General features: G+C 36.2%; 1 protein-coding gene across 1 annotated transcript in view; it reads left to right on the top strand.

Annotated features, from left to right (window-relative positions):
* Nucleotides 1–19892, top strand: part of B3GNTL1 (UDP-GlcNAc:betaGal beta-1,3-N-acetylglucosaminyltransferase like 1) — a 117863-nt gene that overhangs the window by 22477 nt on the left and 75494 nt on the right. Inside the window, exon 6 of the mRNA XM_057374056.1 lies at nt 12057–12152. Within this exon, the coding sequence (XP_057230039.1) occupies nt 12057–12152 (96 nt within the window). The remainder of the gene's footprint in view (nt 1–12056; nt 12153–19892) is intronic.

The following is a 19892-nucleotide window of genomic DNA, read 5'->3' on the forward strand; positions in this document are numbered from 1 at the left end:
GTCAGTGGCATCTGCTCCCTGGTTGTCTTGTTGCTGGATGCTTCTGGCAGGCCCTGCTCTGGGCACATGGAAGGAAAATCACTGGATCTGAGAGCAATCTTGGAGGCTATGAGTAACATTAAACAGCTTAAAAAATAGCTAAACTTTTGCTCACTGTCTCCCACCTCAGTGAGAAAACAACAACTGCAGTCAGAATGTTGAGCAATAGAAATGAAGAACATTATTTGCTTTTGTTTTCACTGGCTCAGTAGGAGCTGAATCAGTACCAGTGTCACAATGAACACCTTTCTGTTTGTTGTGAAATTACTATCATCTGTCTCAAACAGGTAGGAATACCTGAGAGAACACTGAATATACCATTTGCATTTCTTCTATGAGATATTCTCACTATTTTGCATCTCTAAAGCAGATTTTTGGCTTATTCTGTAGCTTGGATTTAGATCAAGAGCAGCAGTGCCTAAAGCAGTTTTTATCTATTGCATTATCTGMCTGTGTTAACCAACTGCCTGAATTCTGCATATCTTTGATGGTTAATGTGACTGGATCAAGTAAACTGAACAATGTCTGGTGCTGGTGGCTCACAGAGCTGTTCACCTGCTCTGGGAGAGCTGGAAACAAATATTGCACAATTGGCCAATGARTTGGAGAAACGAACAGATGAATGAGAGCTGAGCTGCTCCTTTCTTTAAGGCACAGCTCTAGGCCAAAGGTGTTGGCTGTTTCCCTCACACCACTACTGAACTTCACAAATTAACTAGATTTAGAAGTTAAGGCTTTCTTTTTCTTTTTGGTCTGGAAACATACGTTTTTTTTATTTTGAAGGTTATAATCCAACAGATAATTTTTTTGTCATGTCTTTGTACCCTGTACTGTTCTGCTTGTCGTGACATGTCACACATTTCTGCCATGYGCTAGAAGGTAGAAAGACTGTTTTTCCTTCCTCCCTTACAGAGTGCCCGGCTTACAGAGAGCACTAGTTTGAATCATATTATTCTTTTCTTATGACTAAAATGATCAGATCCACTTGGTTCTTGATTATGTCAGTCCTTATAGCTTCCACCTTATGAATTTAAATCAATATCTGAAATTGCAAGTAAAGATCTTCTTAGTAGCAGTATAAAAAGTATACTAGTGTATTCTCTTTCTTAGCTATCATTAAAATACAGTTTTACTGGCACATGAAGTAGATATTCATGTGGAACAGAGCTGTAAGGTCAGCATTCTGRTGTTAAACATGGATGTCATCATAATGAGATCTGATTTAAAGAGTGACAAGAGTGATTTTTGCCTTGACAGTACACAGGTTTTTTTATAGAAGTTAATCCATGTGAGCAGGTCTGAGAGAATGTATTAACAAATATTGAACYTTTTTTGTTCTAAGTGAAAAAAGTTTCATTGACATTCTTGCAGCATCTGTCAGTGATTCCCATATTTTAGATCCAGCTCTTGGCCTTGGAGGTGGGGAGGCAGGGAGGGAATTTTAGGTAGGCTGGACCAATTCCCACACACAGTCCCCCTGTATGTCAGAGCACTTCTTTCAGTGGATATTCACTGATTCTTTTGTACACAAAGGAGCGTTGGATGTAAATAGTGTSTTCCAAGTGATTTGTTTTGCTGACAAGTAAAGGCATTGTGTACTCAAGTAGTGGAAAAAACATCCTGACAACTTTCTGTGCCATCTCAGGTGTGCCACTGCACTGTAGTAGCTCCTGTGGTAGGATTCCAGTGCAGTGTCACTCACTAAAATACTGGCTTGTACACTGGAATTTTCAGTGTTGGTTCTTTGGAACAGCTGTGCCATAATATATCGCATTAATATATGGAGGGCTTCCTGGTTATTATCACAAGTCTGGAATAAAGGCAGAAGATTGGGTTTTTTTTCTGTCTTGTGCCACACTAGGCTGCTTCATGATGAAAAGAAGCACAAGATCAAAAACTAAAATGTAAAAAAAAATAAAGAGGGAGGCCATCATGRACACTGGCAGTCAGCAGTGTCAGTTCCAGAATATTGGCAGTCCTCAGGTTATAATAGCCATTTTTGTGTTCCACATACCAGTGGAGTTTGGTCGCCTCTGAAAGATCTTAAAGCTTTTTGTTTTCTGTATCTTCTTATTAGTCTAATGTTAGAGTAGTCCTAAATTATCAACTGTCTTTCCAACTGTGTGCAGAGCTTCCTCTTAAGTATGTTCTCTTGGGAGTTGAAATACTTACTATGCACTCTGGTAATTACATTGCACTTAGACATGTATTTATTCTACCTACAGAACAAGGTAGCCTTGTTTGTATGGCTACAACTGGCAAAATTGGGATAATGCATGTCTTCTGTACCTATGTCTTGTTCTTAAAATAGTCTTCTGTTACATAGTACTAACTGGAATTCAGAAGCTCTAAAACTCATATGGATTTTTCATATAATTACACCAGATACTTTTCCTTTTTTATTTTAAACTGGAAACCATGCAAAGGATCAGTTTATTAGATGTTTTGCTGTTCTAGTGGAGTTCAAGTCTTCTGTAAATTCATTCAGAAATGACCTAAGTCTAAACAGTTCTTGAATTACTCAGCATATTTGGATCATGATATGGCATTGTGAAAAAAAAATGCAGTGTATTAGGGGGATATTTAGGGATGGGGGCTTAGCAGACRGAATCCTGCTCCATCTGAAAACCCAGCAGCTATGAGAAGCAGTGCTGAGTCCTGGCTGGTGTTTTCTGCCTTACAGCAGCTTTACAGCTTCTGGCCAGCCTGGAAGACAGACAAACTKAGGTAACATCAGTCTGTAAAAGACTCACTTGCATGAGCTTGAGATCAGATCTTATGTGATTGAAGTGGTTAATGCACTGAACAGGAACTTGGATTAGGAATAAGAAAATGCAAATTTGCCTCCAGAGTGGTTTTGCCAGTCCTCACCTGCTGTTTTAAGGAAGTGAACAACAGTGTTCTGGAGTCTGAGCCTTTATTCCTGAGGGATGTTATTACCTTTACTTAAACTAGACAGTCTGCAAAAGCAGATACATGGTGTCCTGTAATTTTGCGGTGTGAAAAGACAATCAGTTTGTGAGATTTTAAAYTGCCATGAAGCATAACTATATAATGCTGAATATTACCTCTCTATCCTCCATTTAMTTTACATTCTGTACCTCTATTTAATTTTCCTGTGTGCAAAAAGGTTGTTGGTGATCGCTCATTGTATGTCTTTAATTCTGAAGTCCAGGTTTTACCATCTCRCCTRAATGCTTTGTCTTCCAGTTGAGRCATATAGATTAGGCATTTGTTCTTTGATAAGTGCTTTTATTTTGGACATAAAGTTGATTAAAATCTTCTTCATGTAGAACTTAATTTTTTTTTCTCCTTAGTTAATTTGTGTAGCTCTTCTTCTCACTCCTTTACTCAGCATGTTTGAAACAGATCAGTGTGTGTTGCCCAGGCATGTACCAGCAARCACTGCCTGTAGAGGTTAGCTTTAATATAAGAATTAATTCATACAACAGCTATTAAAGATACTTTTATTGAGTACTGTCATGTCTTGAATGGCAAATAAATCATATTTGTTTGTATAATCCTCTTAGTAGTAGTTTGCTCCACTAAAGGGGCTGAAGTCTCTGGTCAAAGCTCACGACCACAGAGGCTCTGGTCTATCTTTGGTATAGACAGAAGGGAAAATGAGGTTATATTCCTGAGGTGATTACATGCAGTTGTTGATTATCCAAAATCAGTTGATTTTTGATGTCAGAGAAAAACATTTCCAGGGAAATACGTTCATGAACTAATCTTAACTATTCTGGTCAGCAGAATTTTTTTATATTCAGTTCCCTTTTACGACACACTTTTATCAAACTACCAAGTCTTTTACATTTTTATCCAGCGTGTGGAAAATGTAACTCTCAATTAAGGCTACCCAATCTAGATACTTATAAAAACATTGATAGATATGACTTCAGGAAATTGTCATTAGAGGCTTTTAAAAGTCATGTACAATATTTCAATAATCTTCTCTCAGTACGGAGGGCAGAAACTAAAGCAACAATTGTGTGAAGGTTTTGTTCTGAAGTGGTGTCAATAGAGTATGTTTAAGAGGAAAAAAAAATGATTTCCTGAAGAATAGAAAATACTTTTCTTGACAATGTGAGAGTATCATTCTTTTCATTAGTTGGGCCTTTCCATGTATATCATCCAGATCTGCTGGAATTCAGTTGTGTCTTTGCTTTTTATTAGGTAGCTTCCTTAAAGATTTTTTAAAATTGATATTTTTGAAAAAAAAAACAAAAACCACAGAGTGTTTTTAAAGTCTCAATGTCAGTCAAAGTCTGTTCTACATTTAATCAAATGGCCCAAATGGGAAGCAGCCAAACTTACAAGACTTTGTAATTAAATTTRTGTTTAAAATGGCCTCCACATGCCAATAACCCCATCAAACAATTGTGATTACTAGAGTTGGATATTCATGAAAATCTGATTGTAATGGATTTCATTCATGAAAACATATTTGATTTTTAAAACTATGTATGAAGCATAAAATGTTTAAAAATCAAGATTCCCTTCTCCTGGCRCTCACAGATTTTGCTGAAGTGATAACTATTACAAGCCAATCTGACTTTGTGGAGCTACAGACAAAAGAAGTTGGTATCTCTTCAGTGATATTTACTTGAAGTTTCTCCCCAAATATCATGTTCATACTATATGAAATCACACGTGTGACAACATAATTTAAAATGTTCCTGTGTTGTGACGCTCAGCTGGGCTCATTCTGATTACAYCACCTTAGCTTCTCATTTTTTATTTAAATTCACTAAAGAAAATTCAGACTTCCTTAGTTTTTAATTATTCTCTTTTTTATGTGCTGAAAAGAAACATGTAACATCCTTTTGTGGACTTTGGACTTGAACTAGTGTCAAGAAGAATGTTTAACAGGTGTTCTTAAATATGGATTGCTCCAAGATGAGAACCTCTGTGGAAATGAATATTCATCTGACCTAAAGGCATTCTTTGTGGAGTCAGCACTAACAACATATTTTATAATTTTTAAAATATGCTTTAAATACACTAGGGTGTGTTTTGTATATTTACACCTAATGCAAATTACCTCACAGGTGTCATGTTTTGAAGAACAGTTTCCTCCCTTGGAAATGAGGGAAAGAGGAAACACATTTTACTACTTTCTTCCTGCAGTATTTAATTTTGAAAAGATTTTAACCATGTAAGTTTATTTTTCCTTTTTGATTGCATTAAATGATGATCACAAAATATTTCTTAAAGGAAATTACTGCATGGAAATCATTACAATAAAAATRATAGAAGTAGCATTTGGAGACAGCAGAGGTGACATCTACCTTTCCTTAACACAAAAGATGTAGGCTTGATCAACTAMAGCTGTTCTTAAAYATTCAGGATAAGGTAAATAGCTCTTATTAGCTTCTTATTTTAGGATTTTTCCATCTGTGGGCTATCATAAAGAGGCATATTGGGGAAAAAGGTGTCATGCCCTAGAGATAATCCTCCCAATAGCTTGTTATTTGGATAGTCTTGCTTTTCACAGAACATTATCTAGGATCAGAAGCTATGGTTTTTCTAATTAAAGCTTCTCTAAGTACCTAATTATGTTCTTTTCAAGGAGGTTTACATCATTCTGTCATATTTYTAAAATGAAACACAACACTGCACGTTCTCCCTCAGAGTGTAGAATAAAGTTTTGTACTTTACATAACCTTTGAAATTTAATTTATTTTGTACAGAAAAGCCATAGATTTTTTTTAATGCTGAAATGCATATTTTTCCAATATCTGTTTCAACAATAAAGTTCCTTAAAAGATGACATTTTATAAGAAGAACTCCTATGTATGTTTGTATATCCAGTGCCTGCTGCCTTATGGAGAGTTTATGCTTTTGCTTGTCCTTGTTCATTTCTTTTTTTTTCTTTTTTACAAGGATGGAAATTATTGGGATAAAATTGAAGACCAATTATTTTTTCATCCTCATTTCCTCTTTAGTACAACGGGTAGGTTCTGACCCATAGGCTGCCTCCTGAATAAGGAAGATTGTTTGTGGTAAAGGAAGTTGCAGTGATTAAGAAACTCAAAAACGCCACATCTGCAGAAAGTATGTTGATTTTAATTATTGCCATCTCATTTAAACTTTGTTTCCTCTCACTCACTTCCTTTTCCATTTATATGTACAAGGGAAAACATAAAAACTTTAAATGATGAAARTAAGAAATATCTCTACCTGAATATTGCATTTTAAATCACTTAGTGAAAAGCTGGAACAAGTTCTGGCATGTAAGTGACTGGCTGTAGRGTGCTGGGGTTTGTGCATATCAGATATTGGACTGAAATACTMTTGTGTTTCAGTGAAGTAGTTTTGTAACTCACAGAACAGTGACTATATGTCACTATAAGCAGAATTTGGAAATGTATGTAGTAATCCTTCCACTTCCTCTTGACATGAGCAAAACTCTGAACTTACAGAATGTGCTTGTTAGATCTTTTTTTCAGACATCATGGCTAGCCAGGGTACTGTGACCTGGAGAACCTCATTGTTATTTGTACTGTTATTATTTGTACTGTTTTAGTTGCATCATAATCATAATAAGCTTTATAGTTCTCTACCTCCTGAAAGTGTTTTAAATGCAGTGGCACAAAGTACTTATCCGTGACTTCATTGTGATAATCTTATTTAGATGAAATTCATTAACTCAATTCCTAATTTGTGTGAAGTGGCAGAGTTATTAGAGAAGAGAAAWTCAGGTACCTATATATAGAGACCTAAAATGCTGTTTTGACTCCTGTCTGAGACCATGTAGACAGGACTGGCAGATACTGGAGGCCCGGTCTTTTCTTGAAGCAGTAGATGAAGCCAGGCAAGGCTTTATGGCCACCAACTGGATCCTTATACTTGGCCACTTCTTCCCACAAAGTTCATTTTAAGCCATTTTTATTTTTAAAATTAACCTGTGGGGCCTTTCAGTGTATGTATTTGCTGATACTTAAGATAAACTGCCTATTTTATGCTCTTACTATTTTTCCTATCACTGTTTCTTGCTGCCATAAAGTAGAAATTCTTCTGTATTTTTTCCAGAGACACCAATGCTGATTGTAATTAAATCTGTAACTAAATTRGCTCTAAGTTACCTTTAATACATTAAAAAAGTAATTGTCTGTCCGGAAAGCRAATTACCTCATCTGCTGTTGTAGCAGAAAGGATTGTCGTGATTTTCTCTCCTGRTGAGAGTTTTACTTTTCCATGAACTACCATGGTTTTTTGCTATGAGCCGGATATATTTTTTTTATATATATTTTTTTATCCATGGTTCATGTTACTGCTTCCTATATGAGTAATATTAATATTGCATTTCAGCAAGTTTCCAGTTGGAATAAGAAGTCTATTGCATTTATTGTATATATTACACAGTTTAATCTAGGTACAGGTATATGCCACATTTGTAGTAATAAAAGTAAACTTGTCTAATTTCATCAAAAAGTTGAAATTTGGATCAACTTTTTTTTTGCACAGAAACAGATACTCAAAATACTGAAAAGAATATTTTTAATGCAGAGATTCTTGTATTTTCTGGAAGGTCTGAATGAGTGTGATAAAGGCCAGAAAGATTTTTATCAAAGTATTTTAAAAGATCTGAGAGAAACAACAGTGAAAAACTTTTCACTTCAATTTGAAGCTCTAAGGAAGTATTCAGGGAAGTGAATATAAAAGCTCTGTGAGACACAGAGGAAATGGAATCAGTGTGCAGATGCTGCCCCACCTTACACAGGGGAGCTGGAGGAMGCTGTTTGTACTCTACTCTGATTTTCATTGTATGAAAGGAGCTGGTTACATGAGCTCAGCTTTACAGATGCTGAATCTAAGACTCAGCTTGGTGGTGTTYATCTTGCAACCATAAGTCAAAAATCCTAATCACATGTCGGAGTCACGTTGGGAGGGGTGTTCTGCTTAGGAGCAGAAGGGTGTGGAACTTGTTTAGCTGACGATCTAGAAATAAGTTTGATTGCATCATGGCGATTGTCACATTTGTTTGTGAAACAAACTTCTTRAGTGATGATAAAAGTGGCCTTGAGTGGTGTTGGTTCTGAATATTGAAAGAAAGCAGGTCTTAGGGCAGAGGGGAGTACAAACATTGCACTTCTTACAGCATSTTAACTTTGTTATGAGTTTGTAGCTATTATCCTGTTGTGTTCAAAATACAGCTGTTCCCAATAACAGGCATTGGTGCTGTTTAGTGTATTTCGCTGTGATGCCATTATAAACACAGAGGATGGTTAGATGATGTTTTGTGATACTGTCTTCTGCAGGACTGATACTTCTTTTATCCTGCTGATGGGTCTGGTGCATCCTTGGAAATCCTGTGAGAGGCCACTGAAAACCAACTATGGCTGCTTTGCTCCTTTGCTTGTAAAAAAAGCAATTGTCAGATTGTTGTGGATGAAGAGGAGGGGTTAAGACAGCAATTCAACTTGCTTGTAAAAGAATACATTTTATGAATAATTAGAAAGCTGCCTGGAAAGAAATRCTTTAGTTATATGTGTGCACAGCATATTTTGGTAATTTTAAGGAAAAGCAAACTTCAGCCACTGTTATGGAAGACATTTTAATAAAGTGTTAAGTGTAGTATATCAATCCCCTTTTCCATTCTTTGTTTCCATAAATGAAACAAGTGTAGGATTGATAAGKATGTATTATGATATTTTATTGTCTAGATAATTATTTTAGTGTACAAGGAGTAAGAAATGAAACTGAAATCTTAACCTCATCTTTATATTGACTTCACTGGAGCCATTTCATTCATCAATGGTACATGCTTGCTCAAATCAGGAAAGGGTAAGGGAAGCCAAGGGTATGGGAGACAAKGTGTGATACACTAAATATCATTTGGACAAATGAGGACATGAAGTTCATGAAGTCTCAGAAAACTTTATTTCTCTAAGATGCMCTTTGCACTGTCTTCCTTTTTTCCCACAAGCAGCTTTTCTTTCTCATATTTATTCTATTCATCGTTTTCAGTGTTCATTGATGTTAGGGTAGGTAATCAGAACACTTTGCAGTGTTAACACTTTGTTATCAGCTATGTCCTTTTTAGTCATGGAAGTGAAATCCCTTGCTCTGGAAATTCATGTTCAAACCATTGTCATCACTTCTACCGAAACCACCCACAAACTCAGTGCTCTGAACCTACAGGTGTTCAKTGCTGTAAAGGACTTGGAGTCACATAGTATAAGGGTTGCCCTAAAACTTACTGTAAGTTTTCATTGGACTAGTTAAAAAATAAAATTGGCTTTGTTGAATATTGAGTTATTCTATGTCTGACTCTTACAATGCAGAGGCCAATCCTATTCCTTTCTGCTGCATTTCTTCATAGATTCATATCTTATGCTGTTCTACTGTTCTGCCCATCAGGTTGAGCTTTGCTGTAGAAAAGAAAATTTATTTGTACAAAACAATACTTTTTAAAAATCCAGCTTTTTATTTGATTATTGTATTTGTATATAAGGTTCTAGATTCTTRTCCTGTCACTAGCTCACTATTAGGCATGTCAGTTGATGGAGGAGTTTGGAAAATTACATTTCTGAAGACTGCTCCAAATTATGGCAAAACTCAGTGTAACCCACTGATTTTTCTCATTGTAATACCAGTAATTCATAAATAACATTTTCATTTGCTGAGTATTTTGTCTACCTTTTTTTTTTCAATTGCAAAAGACTCCAAGTATTGTAAGTCCTACATACAGCAAAGACAGAACCAGTGTTATGAGCCAAAATTCAGYGAAGTAAATTGGAGCATGCAATGGAATTATCTATGTGGCTAGATGGAATAAGTGGGGAATTTTGGCTAAGAATGGAAGTCAAACTCTAGAAATTACAGACAGTGATGTATAATCCAGAAAAGAGCTGTCAGGATCCAATTTAATAGTACTTCTTCTGTCTGTCTTCACTTCTCCTTGTGTGTGTAGAGATAATGGATCAAATCTGTTCAGTTTGCTCTTCAAGTGGGAGCAGTTGAGATTTGAACCAGTTGTACTTTGGACTTTGGGAAATTACAGTCCCTTAGCTGAGCACCTGGATTCAACATTTACTTTAGTTTGCTTAAATTATCAACAGCATTTATKAAATTATCAGTCTGGTCAGAAATTAATATGAAAATGTAAAACTCTATCCTCTGCTTCTGCTTTAAATTCAAGCCGCCTGGAAAGAGATGACTGCGCTTACTACTTGGCTGTAATTGAAAACCAGGTTTTCAGAAATATATTGRAATCATTTGAAATTCTCCTTTTTAATCTCTCACCTTTTAAAAGCTCTTTGTRTTCTGTATCTGTTCAGCTTCACTGTGACTCTTTCAATAAAGTGTGGTTACAGAATAGCTTGAGAGATAAAAATAATTTTTCCTTTTAACCTTTTATGCAGAGTTTTTTAAAGTGTCTCTGTAAGTTAGAAAAACCTAGGATATACATGAGAAAGCGAATGAGCAACAGTTCTATTTTTAAATAAAAATCATCCTTGCAGCACAGGATAGATGTTCATCTGCCACAACTTTTGTCAGATTTTTRTCTTTGTGGTGTGCCCTCATTAAAAACATCTCTATGAACTCTTCTATTTTAAAAGAATTTTAGGTTAACCTTCTGAAAATATCTTAGTATTACTTAGCTGTAATTGGAGGGTTAAGTTAGAATGAGGATTGAAGTTTTCCACAGTAATTCATTGTTGTCAKTGAGGAAACATTTCCTAGTTCAGAGACATTCTGGTTTATTCTTATGGGATAAGCAAATAACATGTTCTTTTTTTTCCATGCTTGCTATTTTGTCTGTATTTAATCATACCCTAAATTGTAATGTTTCATTGCTAGCAGTCCCCCAGCAAGATCTTCTTGTGGTGTTTTTCTTCACACATCAAAAGTATTCATAACTGCACGTGCAGAATTCTGGCCTGATTGCTCACATCTCTCTGGGGTTTAAAGCTCTGTAAACATAGATACCTGGAAGATTAATGAACGCTTAGGGTGAAAAACAAAACAAGGAAGTTTTCCACCTGTTCTTGAAYAGAACTTGGTTATCGTAAATTAGTGTTCAGAAACACCAACACCTGCACTGTGCTGTTAGTTCTTTGTGGACAAACACATCCTTAATAGGAAGCACCATCAAAATCAGGAAGAGCAATTGACAGTTGTAGTATGATGGGAATGCAGTTGTTGGTATAAAACAATATTAGTTTACTTTGCATAAATAATTAAGTCCTGTGGTCCCCTGAAGGYTTTGTGTAGACTGCAGACTTTGGAAGGAGCAGAGTTCTGTCCAGTCACGCTCCTGGAGTTCTCCTCCACTTTTTCCTTGTCTAATCAGAGATTTATAAACAGTTCGGTGTTTCTTTGAAATTTCATTAGTATGTGTCTGTGCAGATACAGGTAATATGTCATAATATTCTCTTTGATGCATATTGGAAGCTATTTCTGAACACCTACTGGCATAATAATAYTGAAATTCATATTTAATCCGTACATCTACAGAATAGTACAGAAGAAGATAGTGCTCAAATATGTGTATAGTGCTTCAGTGAACAAATCAAAATGAGGTGTCYACACTGCATGAACAAGACAGATCAGAATATGCTTGGGATTGTCYTTATTTTATATTAATTAAAAGTAATGTGGGGTATTATAGGTTATGGTCTTGGTGGGTTTGTCTAGTGTTACTCAAGTTACAGTTTTCATTTGCCAGACTGACTGTTTTGGTTGAAATKTTGCATTCTAGATGTCTGCCTATGGAAAATTTCCTTTGAAAATTTCAACCAAAATATTCCAAATATTCMGAAGAATGAGGTTATTGGAAATATACTCCTCAGTATTTTCTAGAGACCTTTAAAATCTGTAACTATTTAACATTTGAGCAGAGCAACTGCCRTAGTATCTTATGAACATAGAAGGGGACTAGTAAGGTCCTTATCTATAATCTTAATTCTTGGAGTTGCTATGTTTTAATGTTTACTTCAYGATGCTGTTTTATTGCCACATGGGTGTACAGCAGTTTAACCTGCAGGATTGGTCTCATTTTGCTTTAGATTGTTGGTTGCCAAGTCAGAAGAGAGCCACTGGACTCTACTGAACGATACACTCGCTGGATCAATAACCTGACTCAGGAACAACTTCTTACACAGGTATTTTTGTTTCAACTGTGTCTGAAATTACAGCAGGAAAATAGAACAAGAGGTTTATTTGGATGGATTTTTTTCAGTCATAAGCAATACTTGATAGTTTATTAAGGTTATTGGATTCTCATGTTTAAACATAGTTTGTTCAATAGAAGCCAAGTTATGGTGCATGTGGTCATTGCATAATAATGACTTCACATTGAGTGACAATGAAGCTTTCAGGTTTGGAGTGAGCCTTACATGTCTCACTGCTGTCTGTGATTAACTACATATATCTTCATATTCTAATAATTAGGGTCTTCTTTTCAAAAAGCATATTTGAATACAGAACGGGAAAGAAATCTTTCTTAAGAATGATTCTTCTCCCACCCAAGGTACTGACCACTCCTGTATCTCTTTGAGTTTTGCTTATGATCGTTTTAAAACAGCAGTTCTTCAGGCATTAAACATTAGGCTCCCTGTACATGTTTGTAAGTGAGATGCATCTTGTGCAACTGAAGCTGACAGTTCTGGCATAAAGAATGGTTGTTAATTAGGCAGGAGGCCAATGCTGAACTAAAATAGAGACTGAAAGAGACTTTGGAAAAAACAAGTTAAGCTGTGGAAGAAATCAATCCAGCTTGTGGAGGAATGTTGTACGGAATATAAGAAATCTAATGGATGGTTAGCAGAAAACATCCCAGGAGGCATTAAGATCCAAGTATTTGGGCTCGGGTCTTGGGATGCTATGTTAAGAAGACATTTGGTTTTGATTTCCCTGGATTTAAGTGGTTGAAAAGATTAACATATCCTTATTTGTTAGACTTCATTGTAAACTGTGTTTTGTTCCCCATTACCCTAACTCCAAAAACATACAGGCCCTGCTGTGGGCWTTGTAACACAAGGAGTTATCTACAGACCTTGTTTTCAAATCAGCAGCAGTATTATGGCTCCCTGTAATTCACCAAGGGAAAGTAATTACAGAAAAAGTTACCCATGGAATATTTAGATTTGCCTGTGAGTATGGCATTAGAAAAAAAAATACATATTTAAACCAGTGTATTTATCTAATGACAGCATCTGGATCACTGTTTTGGTGAAGAGAAAGAAAAGCTTGAGGATGTAAAATCTTGTCCTACACAATCTGMAGTGTTTCATCTAAATGGCCAATGGATCTTTGATGAATTGAGCAAAAGTTAAAAGAAATATTCTGATTTTGAGATTATTTAAGGAAGAGTATGTAAAAAGCCCCATTATTTTAAACAAGATGGGAATCTGTGTGTTCTCAAAGAGATGATTTAATRCAGTGTTTCTGAGAGTAGGATGCAAACACGATGACCTGCGAAGTCCTGTGCAATCTTATGTGCTACAAATATCTCTTAAAGCCTTAATAAATCCATTATTTTTACATAATAAKATAATAATAATAAATAAATATTTATTTTTACATAATTTAGAGTCACACATTTTCCAGGTAGATTAGCAATTTTGGATAATACATTGGGTTTAGAGCTAGAAGGCTGCATAGTGGAACTTGTGGTACTTACCCATGAGTTTATTAAAGATGAGACTTACAGAGTCACACTATTTATATGTTCCTCATTATTTTTTAATATGTTACCTGTTCTCCACTAAGTTTAATGCAGAAACAGCAGTTCCTGAAAGACAGTAAATGTCTGAGAATTCTGTGAAAGTTTGACGTTTTGGAGAAACTGTGCTGCACTAGCTGCAACTCATATGTTGTTACGTACCACAGAATCCCCTTGGAGGGAGATTTTAGGTGCCCAGTTATCAGAAAAGCTTTAGCTATGAAACAAGCCTGGGGCAGCTTGKTTTTTCCTTGGAGCTAAAAGAACTGCTTGGTTTCCAGAGCATGTCAGCACRTGGCACTTCTCTTGATTTTGTATCTGTTCTTCCGACTAGAAATTCAGGTAGAGAGATAATTATTTTGCTTTTTCTTACTTAAAAGTGTATGGGACAGAGGAGGAATTGGGACTAAAAGCCATCTCAGCTGTACTTTAATAATCAGGGTATGAATCAATTATCCAAGGTTAGGCCTGATTTGTCCCACCCACTCCAATACATAATACGCTTTATTTTGGCTGTGGTTTTTAAAAACTGTCTTCAGTACATRAATCCCAAAAAACTATAATGATGGACCTGTGCTAATGGATTTGTACAATCTCTGGCAGGAGCAGTCCTTTGGGGAAATCAGGAAAATTGGCTTTAATTGACAGCACATTGTGTCTAGCAGATTCCTATAGTGAAAGAATGTTTAGAGGGTTTTTAGCTGTCTCTGTACTCAGTGCCCAGCTCTTTCCAGTCACTTCTGCTGYATTTCAATACCATGAACATGCAGATTATTTGTGCTGGAAATTGKGAAACAAAGCGGCCAATTAAAAAATGGAAAAGAGCCAATTGTCAATATCATGTCATCCCCTATCATAATGTTCATGTTATTGATCAGAAAATATCCTGTGGCATTTGATTGCTCTAGTGCACCCTGTCCAGAGCCAGGTTTCAGAAGGGTGGGTGGTTTCAGAATGGTAGATGTTTTGGTAGGTGCCTTCAGACACCTCCATGCWGGATGCTGGCTTTAAACTGCTTGGATCAATACCAGATTTTTGGATCAAATGTCCATCCCCTGTCCCCATGGTGGGAGGATCATTCAATACAAAATGCTGCCAGCATTTTAACTTTTCCCTTAGCCCTGGCCTCTTGATGCTTACTCATCTGTTAAATGTTTCTCTAAACAATTATACTGTAACATTCCAAAGATACTTTATGGTATGCGTGAAATTTCAGAAAATATATCCCAGAGAGTGTGGTGGGAGCGAGAGAGTACAAAGAGAGCATGATAATGGAAAACCTACTTTTTAAAAGATCCGTATTTGCTTCCTCGATGTTATCTTCTGTATAAAAGACACATGATTAAACCACACTTTTGTGGGTATACTGATATAAACCTTAAATACATGGATATGTGTTCTGGAAGACTTGCTCTTTCTGGCCAAGAGTAAAAAAATAAAAATGGATAATTGTAACTGTTCAGTAAGTGCAGATCACAGTGATGGGTRCAGGAAGAAAATGAGCAAACAAATTAAGAGAACTGACTGTTTTGGTGGTGGAGTAAGTGGAAAAAAATGTAGATTAAAACTAATCCGACTAAACGATCTGAGTCCAAATTATGCTTGTAAATGTGCTTGTGATTGAGATTTCATCATGCAGCCCTTCTTTTACACTGGAAATGTTTACTGGGCTGCATAAGTGAAAAGGTCTGAATGGTTTTAAGGTTGGATTAATTGCACAAATATTTATACAAGTAATTTTTAAGGACTGTTGCTGACTGTAAGTAAAGGAGCTGAGTTCCTGACCACATGTGTTAAATCACTGTTTTCTGTTAGTTTAGTCTCACAGCCTGTGAAGTATTCTGTTCAGCCTGAAGCACAATTCCATCTGACTTACCATTTTTTCTTCCTCWAAGACAAGATATTTCCATGCCTTCATGTGGCTAGGAAACAGGGAAGCACTTGGGAAGCAGGCAGGAAACTTAGATGACTTGTGAGGAGACTCCTGCCAAAAGGAATGGGCCTGTGGATGATAAGAATGGTTTGCCTGATGTAGATAAGTAACTCTGGAAAAGCCACAATGATTCTGGATTACTGTGTCTGTGTGACTTCCTGATACATGCTGGACTTTGCAGGTTATTTTGGAGCTCTTGGTGTTGGATAAATCTGGAAGTTGTCACAGGTGATTTATAGTTCTTACCAATGATCTCTCCCAATCACCTGATAAAGAGCAATAATTGACATGTTTCATAGCACACACCTCTCTGTGTGCTAATAGATGCCTGTTACATTTAGCTGACAGGTTTAAAAGCTATTCTTCTCTACTTACTAAGTATTCCTGTATTAGAGTTTAATTAATATTTAATAAAGATTCATGCTACAAATCAGCATTTACTACAAATGCTTCATTTAGAAATAGATCCAGCATTGTGGTGGAGTCAGAGCAGGTAGCTTGTTTTTAAGGCAGGACTTAACAGCATGGCTGGACCTCTTCCATAAAGTCAGTGCACTCAATATTGCTTTAGCATCATGTGTTTTAATAGGGAGCTTCACAGTGGTCAATATCTGGTAGGAGAAATTGCAAGTAGGATGAATTTTCCAGGTGGGCCACAGATTGAATATCTCTGGCTTACAGCATCTGTTTTGTCTACCCGCAGACAGAAAATTCCACTGGTGCTTGGGTTGGCTATCCRTGCATCACAGCTGAATGAATAATCAAGGCAGCAATCTGAAAGTGGATGTATGAAATGCCTGTTGTCTGGTTATGTTAGTAAAGGCAAAAATTGGCCAGAGCAAAAGGCTTTCTTACTTAAGAATGAATAAAACATGAAAAGGCTGATTGAAATCCCCTCCACCCTCCCTGTCTCTCCCCCCATCTTTGCCACTATTAATGGYTCACTTGTGTTTGTCTTTCAATATAAAGATACTCAACACTTTCTTGGGATTTTTTTGATCACTGTTTCTCTTCCTTGACTCATGTTATCTAAAAATGTGGCATTAATAKTGAGGTTGTGATGCTTTTCTATCGAGTAAAACAGCCAAAGTTACTGGCTATTACAGCAGTTTTTAGTGGTTTATATGGGATTGAGCCTATACCATATAAGAGAAAAAACAACTGTCTGCTTCCTTTTGTGGTTGATCCTTGTTCTCCTCTGGAGGAGAATGAACCAAAGTTTCACAAGCTTAACAGTGTTTATATTTACATGTGAAAATACATGTCAAAGGGTTCATGGAATTCTAGAAAGTTTAATGAGAAGTGGCTTAGCCACATCTGTGAACTCAAAGCACAATTAGAACTTCCCAGTGAGGCTTTATGAAAAGGCAGCTCAGGGTCACATATTTTGAACTTAGAAACAGGTTTGCTGGAATTCAGAAATGTATACAACTTGTGCTTTGTGTGTGTGCTGTTTTGCATGAGTTTAAAGGTGTCCCACAGGGGAAGGAGTGTTAAATAACTTGTATTTTTCCTCTTCATATCTTGCTTGGTAATTTGCATGATTAAACAAGGCTGGAATGTGACTCGTAGTACATGTTTAAATATAACAGAAATATTGTAATATAGTATAAAAGCAACTTGTGATTATAATAAGTTTGACTTTATTCCAAAAGSTTCTTGATGAATGCGACATTGCAGTATGATGGATACTTGCATTGCAGAAAAAGCATGATATGATTTTGATGRCCATAGAAATGAAACTGGTAGAAAACAGCTATTTCTGATGTGAGCTAWATTTTTTCCAGCTGATAATATTTTCTTGTGTTTTTAGTAATTAATCAATAAGGAATGTAACGGATTTGCATCCTAAACACCATTTTTTAAAGAAATTTGATGTAGGAGATGGATAGGTAATGCCAAGTGTAAAGGAAAACTGTCAAGGTTTAAAGTTTCTTTAACTTTCCAAGTTATTATTGCCATTTGTGTCTCCTCAATGCTCTTGAAAATTACTTTGAAAAATAGGCAAGATGTTAAAATAAATTGAAGACTTATTTGTTAATACAAAGCTGCAGTTAAGGACATGGATGAAACTAATAACTTCCAGTTTCTGAGTGCTCCACTTAACTGTTGTTTGATCTTCCTTATTTATCCTATTGATGTGCTTGTGTTGAYGTTGAAATAAACAGCCCTTAAGCTTTACTTTGGTCTTCTCATCATTGCCTTTTATAGCTTAAGGAACTATACTTTTATGTCTTTTTGAGGGACGAAATCCAGTTTTTATTTTAAGATAATGGATAAGATACTGAAGTAGCCCTATTTTTTTCCCCCCTTTCAAAACAAAAAGTTGACTCCAAGTACACCAACTCAGTGATGTTTATTTTTCAGTTGGTTGTCCATATGTGAGAGCATGTAACTGATACACCCTTGGCTTCTGTAATTTGCCTTCTTTGAATTTGAAAATCGAAGTGCTGATTCCACAAAAGAAGGGGAATAGTTTTACTGTGGGTTCTAGTGTAATAAAAATTAGGGATTTCTAACATATTTTATCTGCAATGCACCTCCCTCTTGTAGCCTTATACATCGGAAAAAGCATTTCTTTGTCTCTTGCAATTGCATGCTGAGCACTTTTTCACTGTTTTAAAAACTGTGTATGAGAATGAGTTAAGCACATYGTATTTATTATTGGAAAATAGCTTCCTTTTTCTTTTGGTCTCAGTTTTTAGTGAAAAAAGTATTGGGCCAGATTTTTGGAAGAGCTCAGTAATTTCTGTGATAGTGGGAGTGTGTGTGTGAGTGTGAGGGCACCACTTCCCTRTGGGCAGGGGGTGCAAAGGCCATTTCAGTCTTTTGCACTCGAGATGTTGTTCCTTAATACTTTTTAATRCTGACCTCTCCCTGCCATGTTTGACATTTGTCTCTACAGTAGTTGTTGCTTTTCTGAATTTTTAACTACTTAAGGAAGSTGAGTTTTAAAATATTTACATCCACCATATTCTCTCATAGTACTAACAATATATGTTATACCGTTACTTGTGAATTTTTTTTTCCTTTCTGTGTTTAAAAAGCCAGATTCATTGTCCTGTCCAACAGCTTTGGAGTATAAGGATCTAGATTTAATGAGTAATTCAATTTTTTACAAACTGGGACATGGAAATTTTATTTTGTTTTTACAGTCTTAGCCAAACAGGCTCCGATTAGAAGTCCTTGAGCTGAAGTTGTGCAAGTAAAAAAATTACGGTGAGCTTTTCAGTGCATTAGCTTGGATCAGTGTAGCTGTGAACAGTGTGTCTTTTTTCATAAAGAATGTGTATTTGCCAGTTCACTTACGGCAATTTCATCACCTTAAGGRTGAGTAGCACATCTAGCTCCTCCAGAAGCAGAGGCTCTGGGTGCAGCACTTTGAGCAGTGGATGATCACATGAAGGAGGTRGAGGCAGCATGTGCTCTGTGGTGAGGAGGCAGAGTCAGCCCTGTCCCAAAGGGAAACAGGAGCCATGCAGGGCATGAGGAGCACAGCCARGGAGGAAATGGCCTTGCATCTGGCTCCTGGTGTAACTGCTGGTCCTGTGCTGCTTCTCAGGGTGAGCTGCTTTCTGTGGGTGCATTTAACCTTTTGCATCACTTGCTGTGACTGCTCACACTGTGCTGGAAAAGGCAGCAGAAGAGGAATGTAAACCTAGCGCATCCATACTCCTCATTTCACAAACAGAATTCCTTAGTGAAACTGAAAATCCTGGTGCTGCTGSTAAGCTGAGTAGGAGACTTAGTAGTTGCTGCAAACGACTTCATTGATTTCTTCAGAGCTGCTTAAACCCAAAAAGCAGATGTTACTAGACTTCTTTTTATTAGACAAATTGGGTACCATACATTTATGGTGTTGAGTTTATTGGAGTAGATCTGAATCATAGCTGTCAACATAAAAGATAAGGTGTTCAGAAAGTTTGTAATAGTAAAAGGAATTACTATTTTCAGGTGTATAATTCCAGAGCATGCCAAGAGATCTGTATTTATTTTGGATAATTCTTTGCATACCTATATGTAATAATGTCAGAATGAAATAAATATAKTCATGAATGTTTTAATCTCAGAGTTAAAATTATTTTATAAAGTTGAAAAAACAAATTGAGGAAACTGCCTGCTGTCTAAAGAATAGTTCAAATTTTACTTAAAGAATGTTTTAATCCTTATAACATTGGAGTATTTATCTAGCCACAAAAGAAAAAGTAAGTAAGTGCTGTCTATAATGTAGCTTGTTAAGTTAAG

The sequence above is a fragment of the Malurus melanocephalus genome, unplaced genomic scaffold (genome assembly GCF_030028575.1).
Source record: "Malurus melanocephalus ecotype Western Australia unplaced genomic scaffold, MMel_1.1 scaffold_215, whole genome shotgun sequence".
Classification (NCBI taxonomy): domain Eukaryota; kingdom Metazoa; phylum Chordata; class Aves; order Passeriformes; family Maluridae; genus Malurus; species Malurus melanocephalus.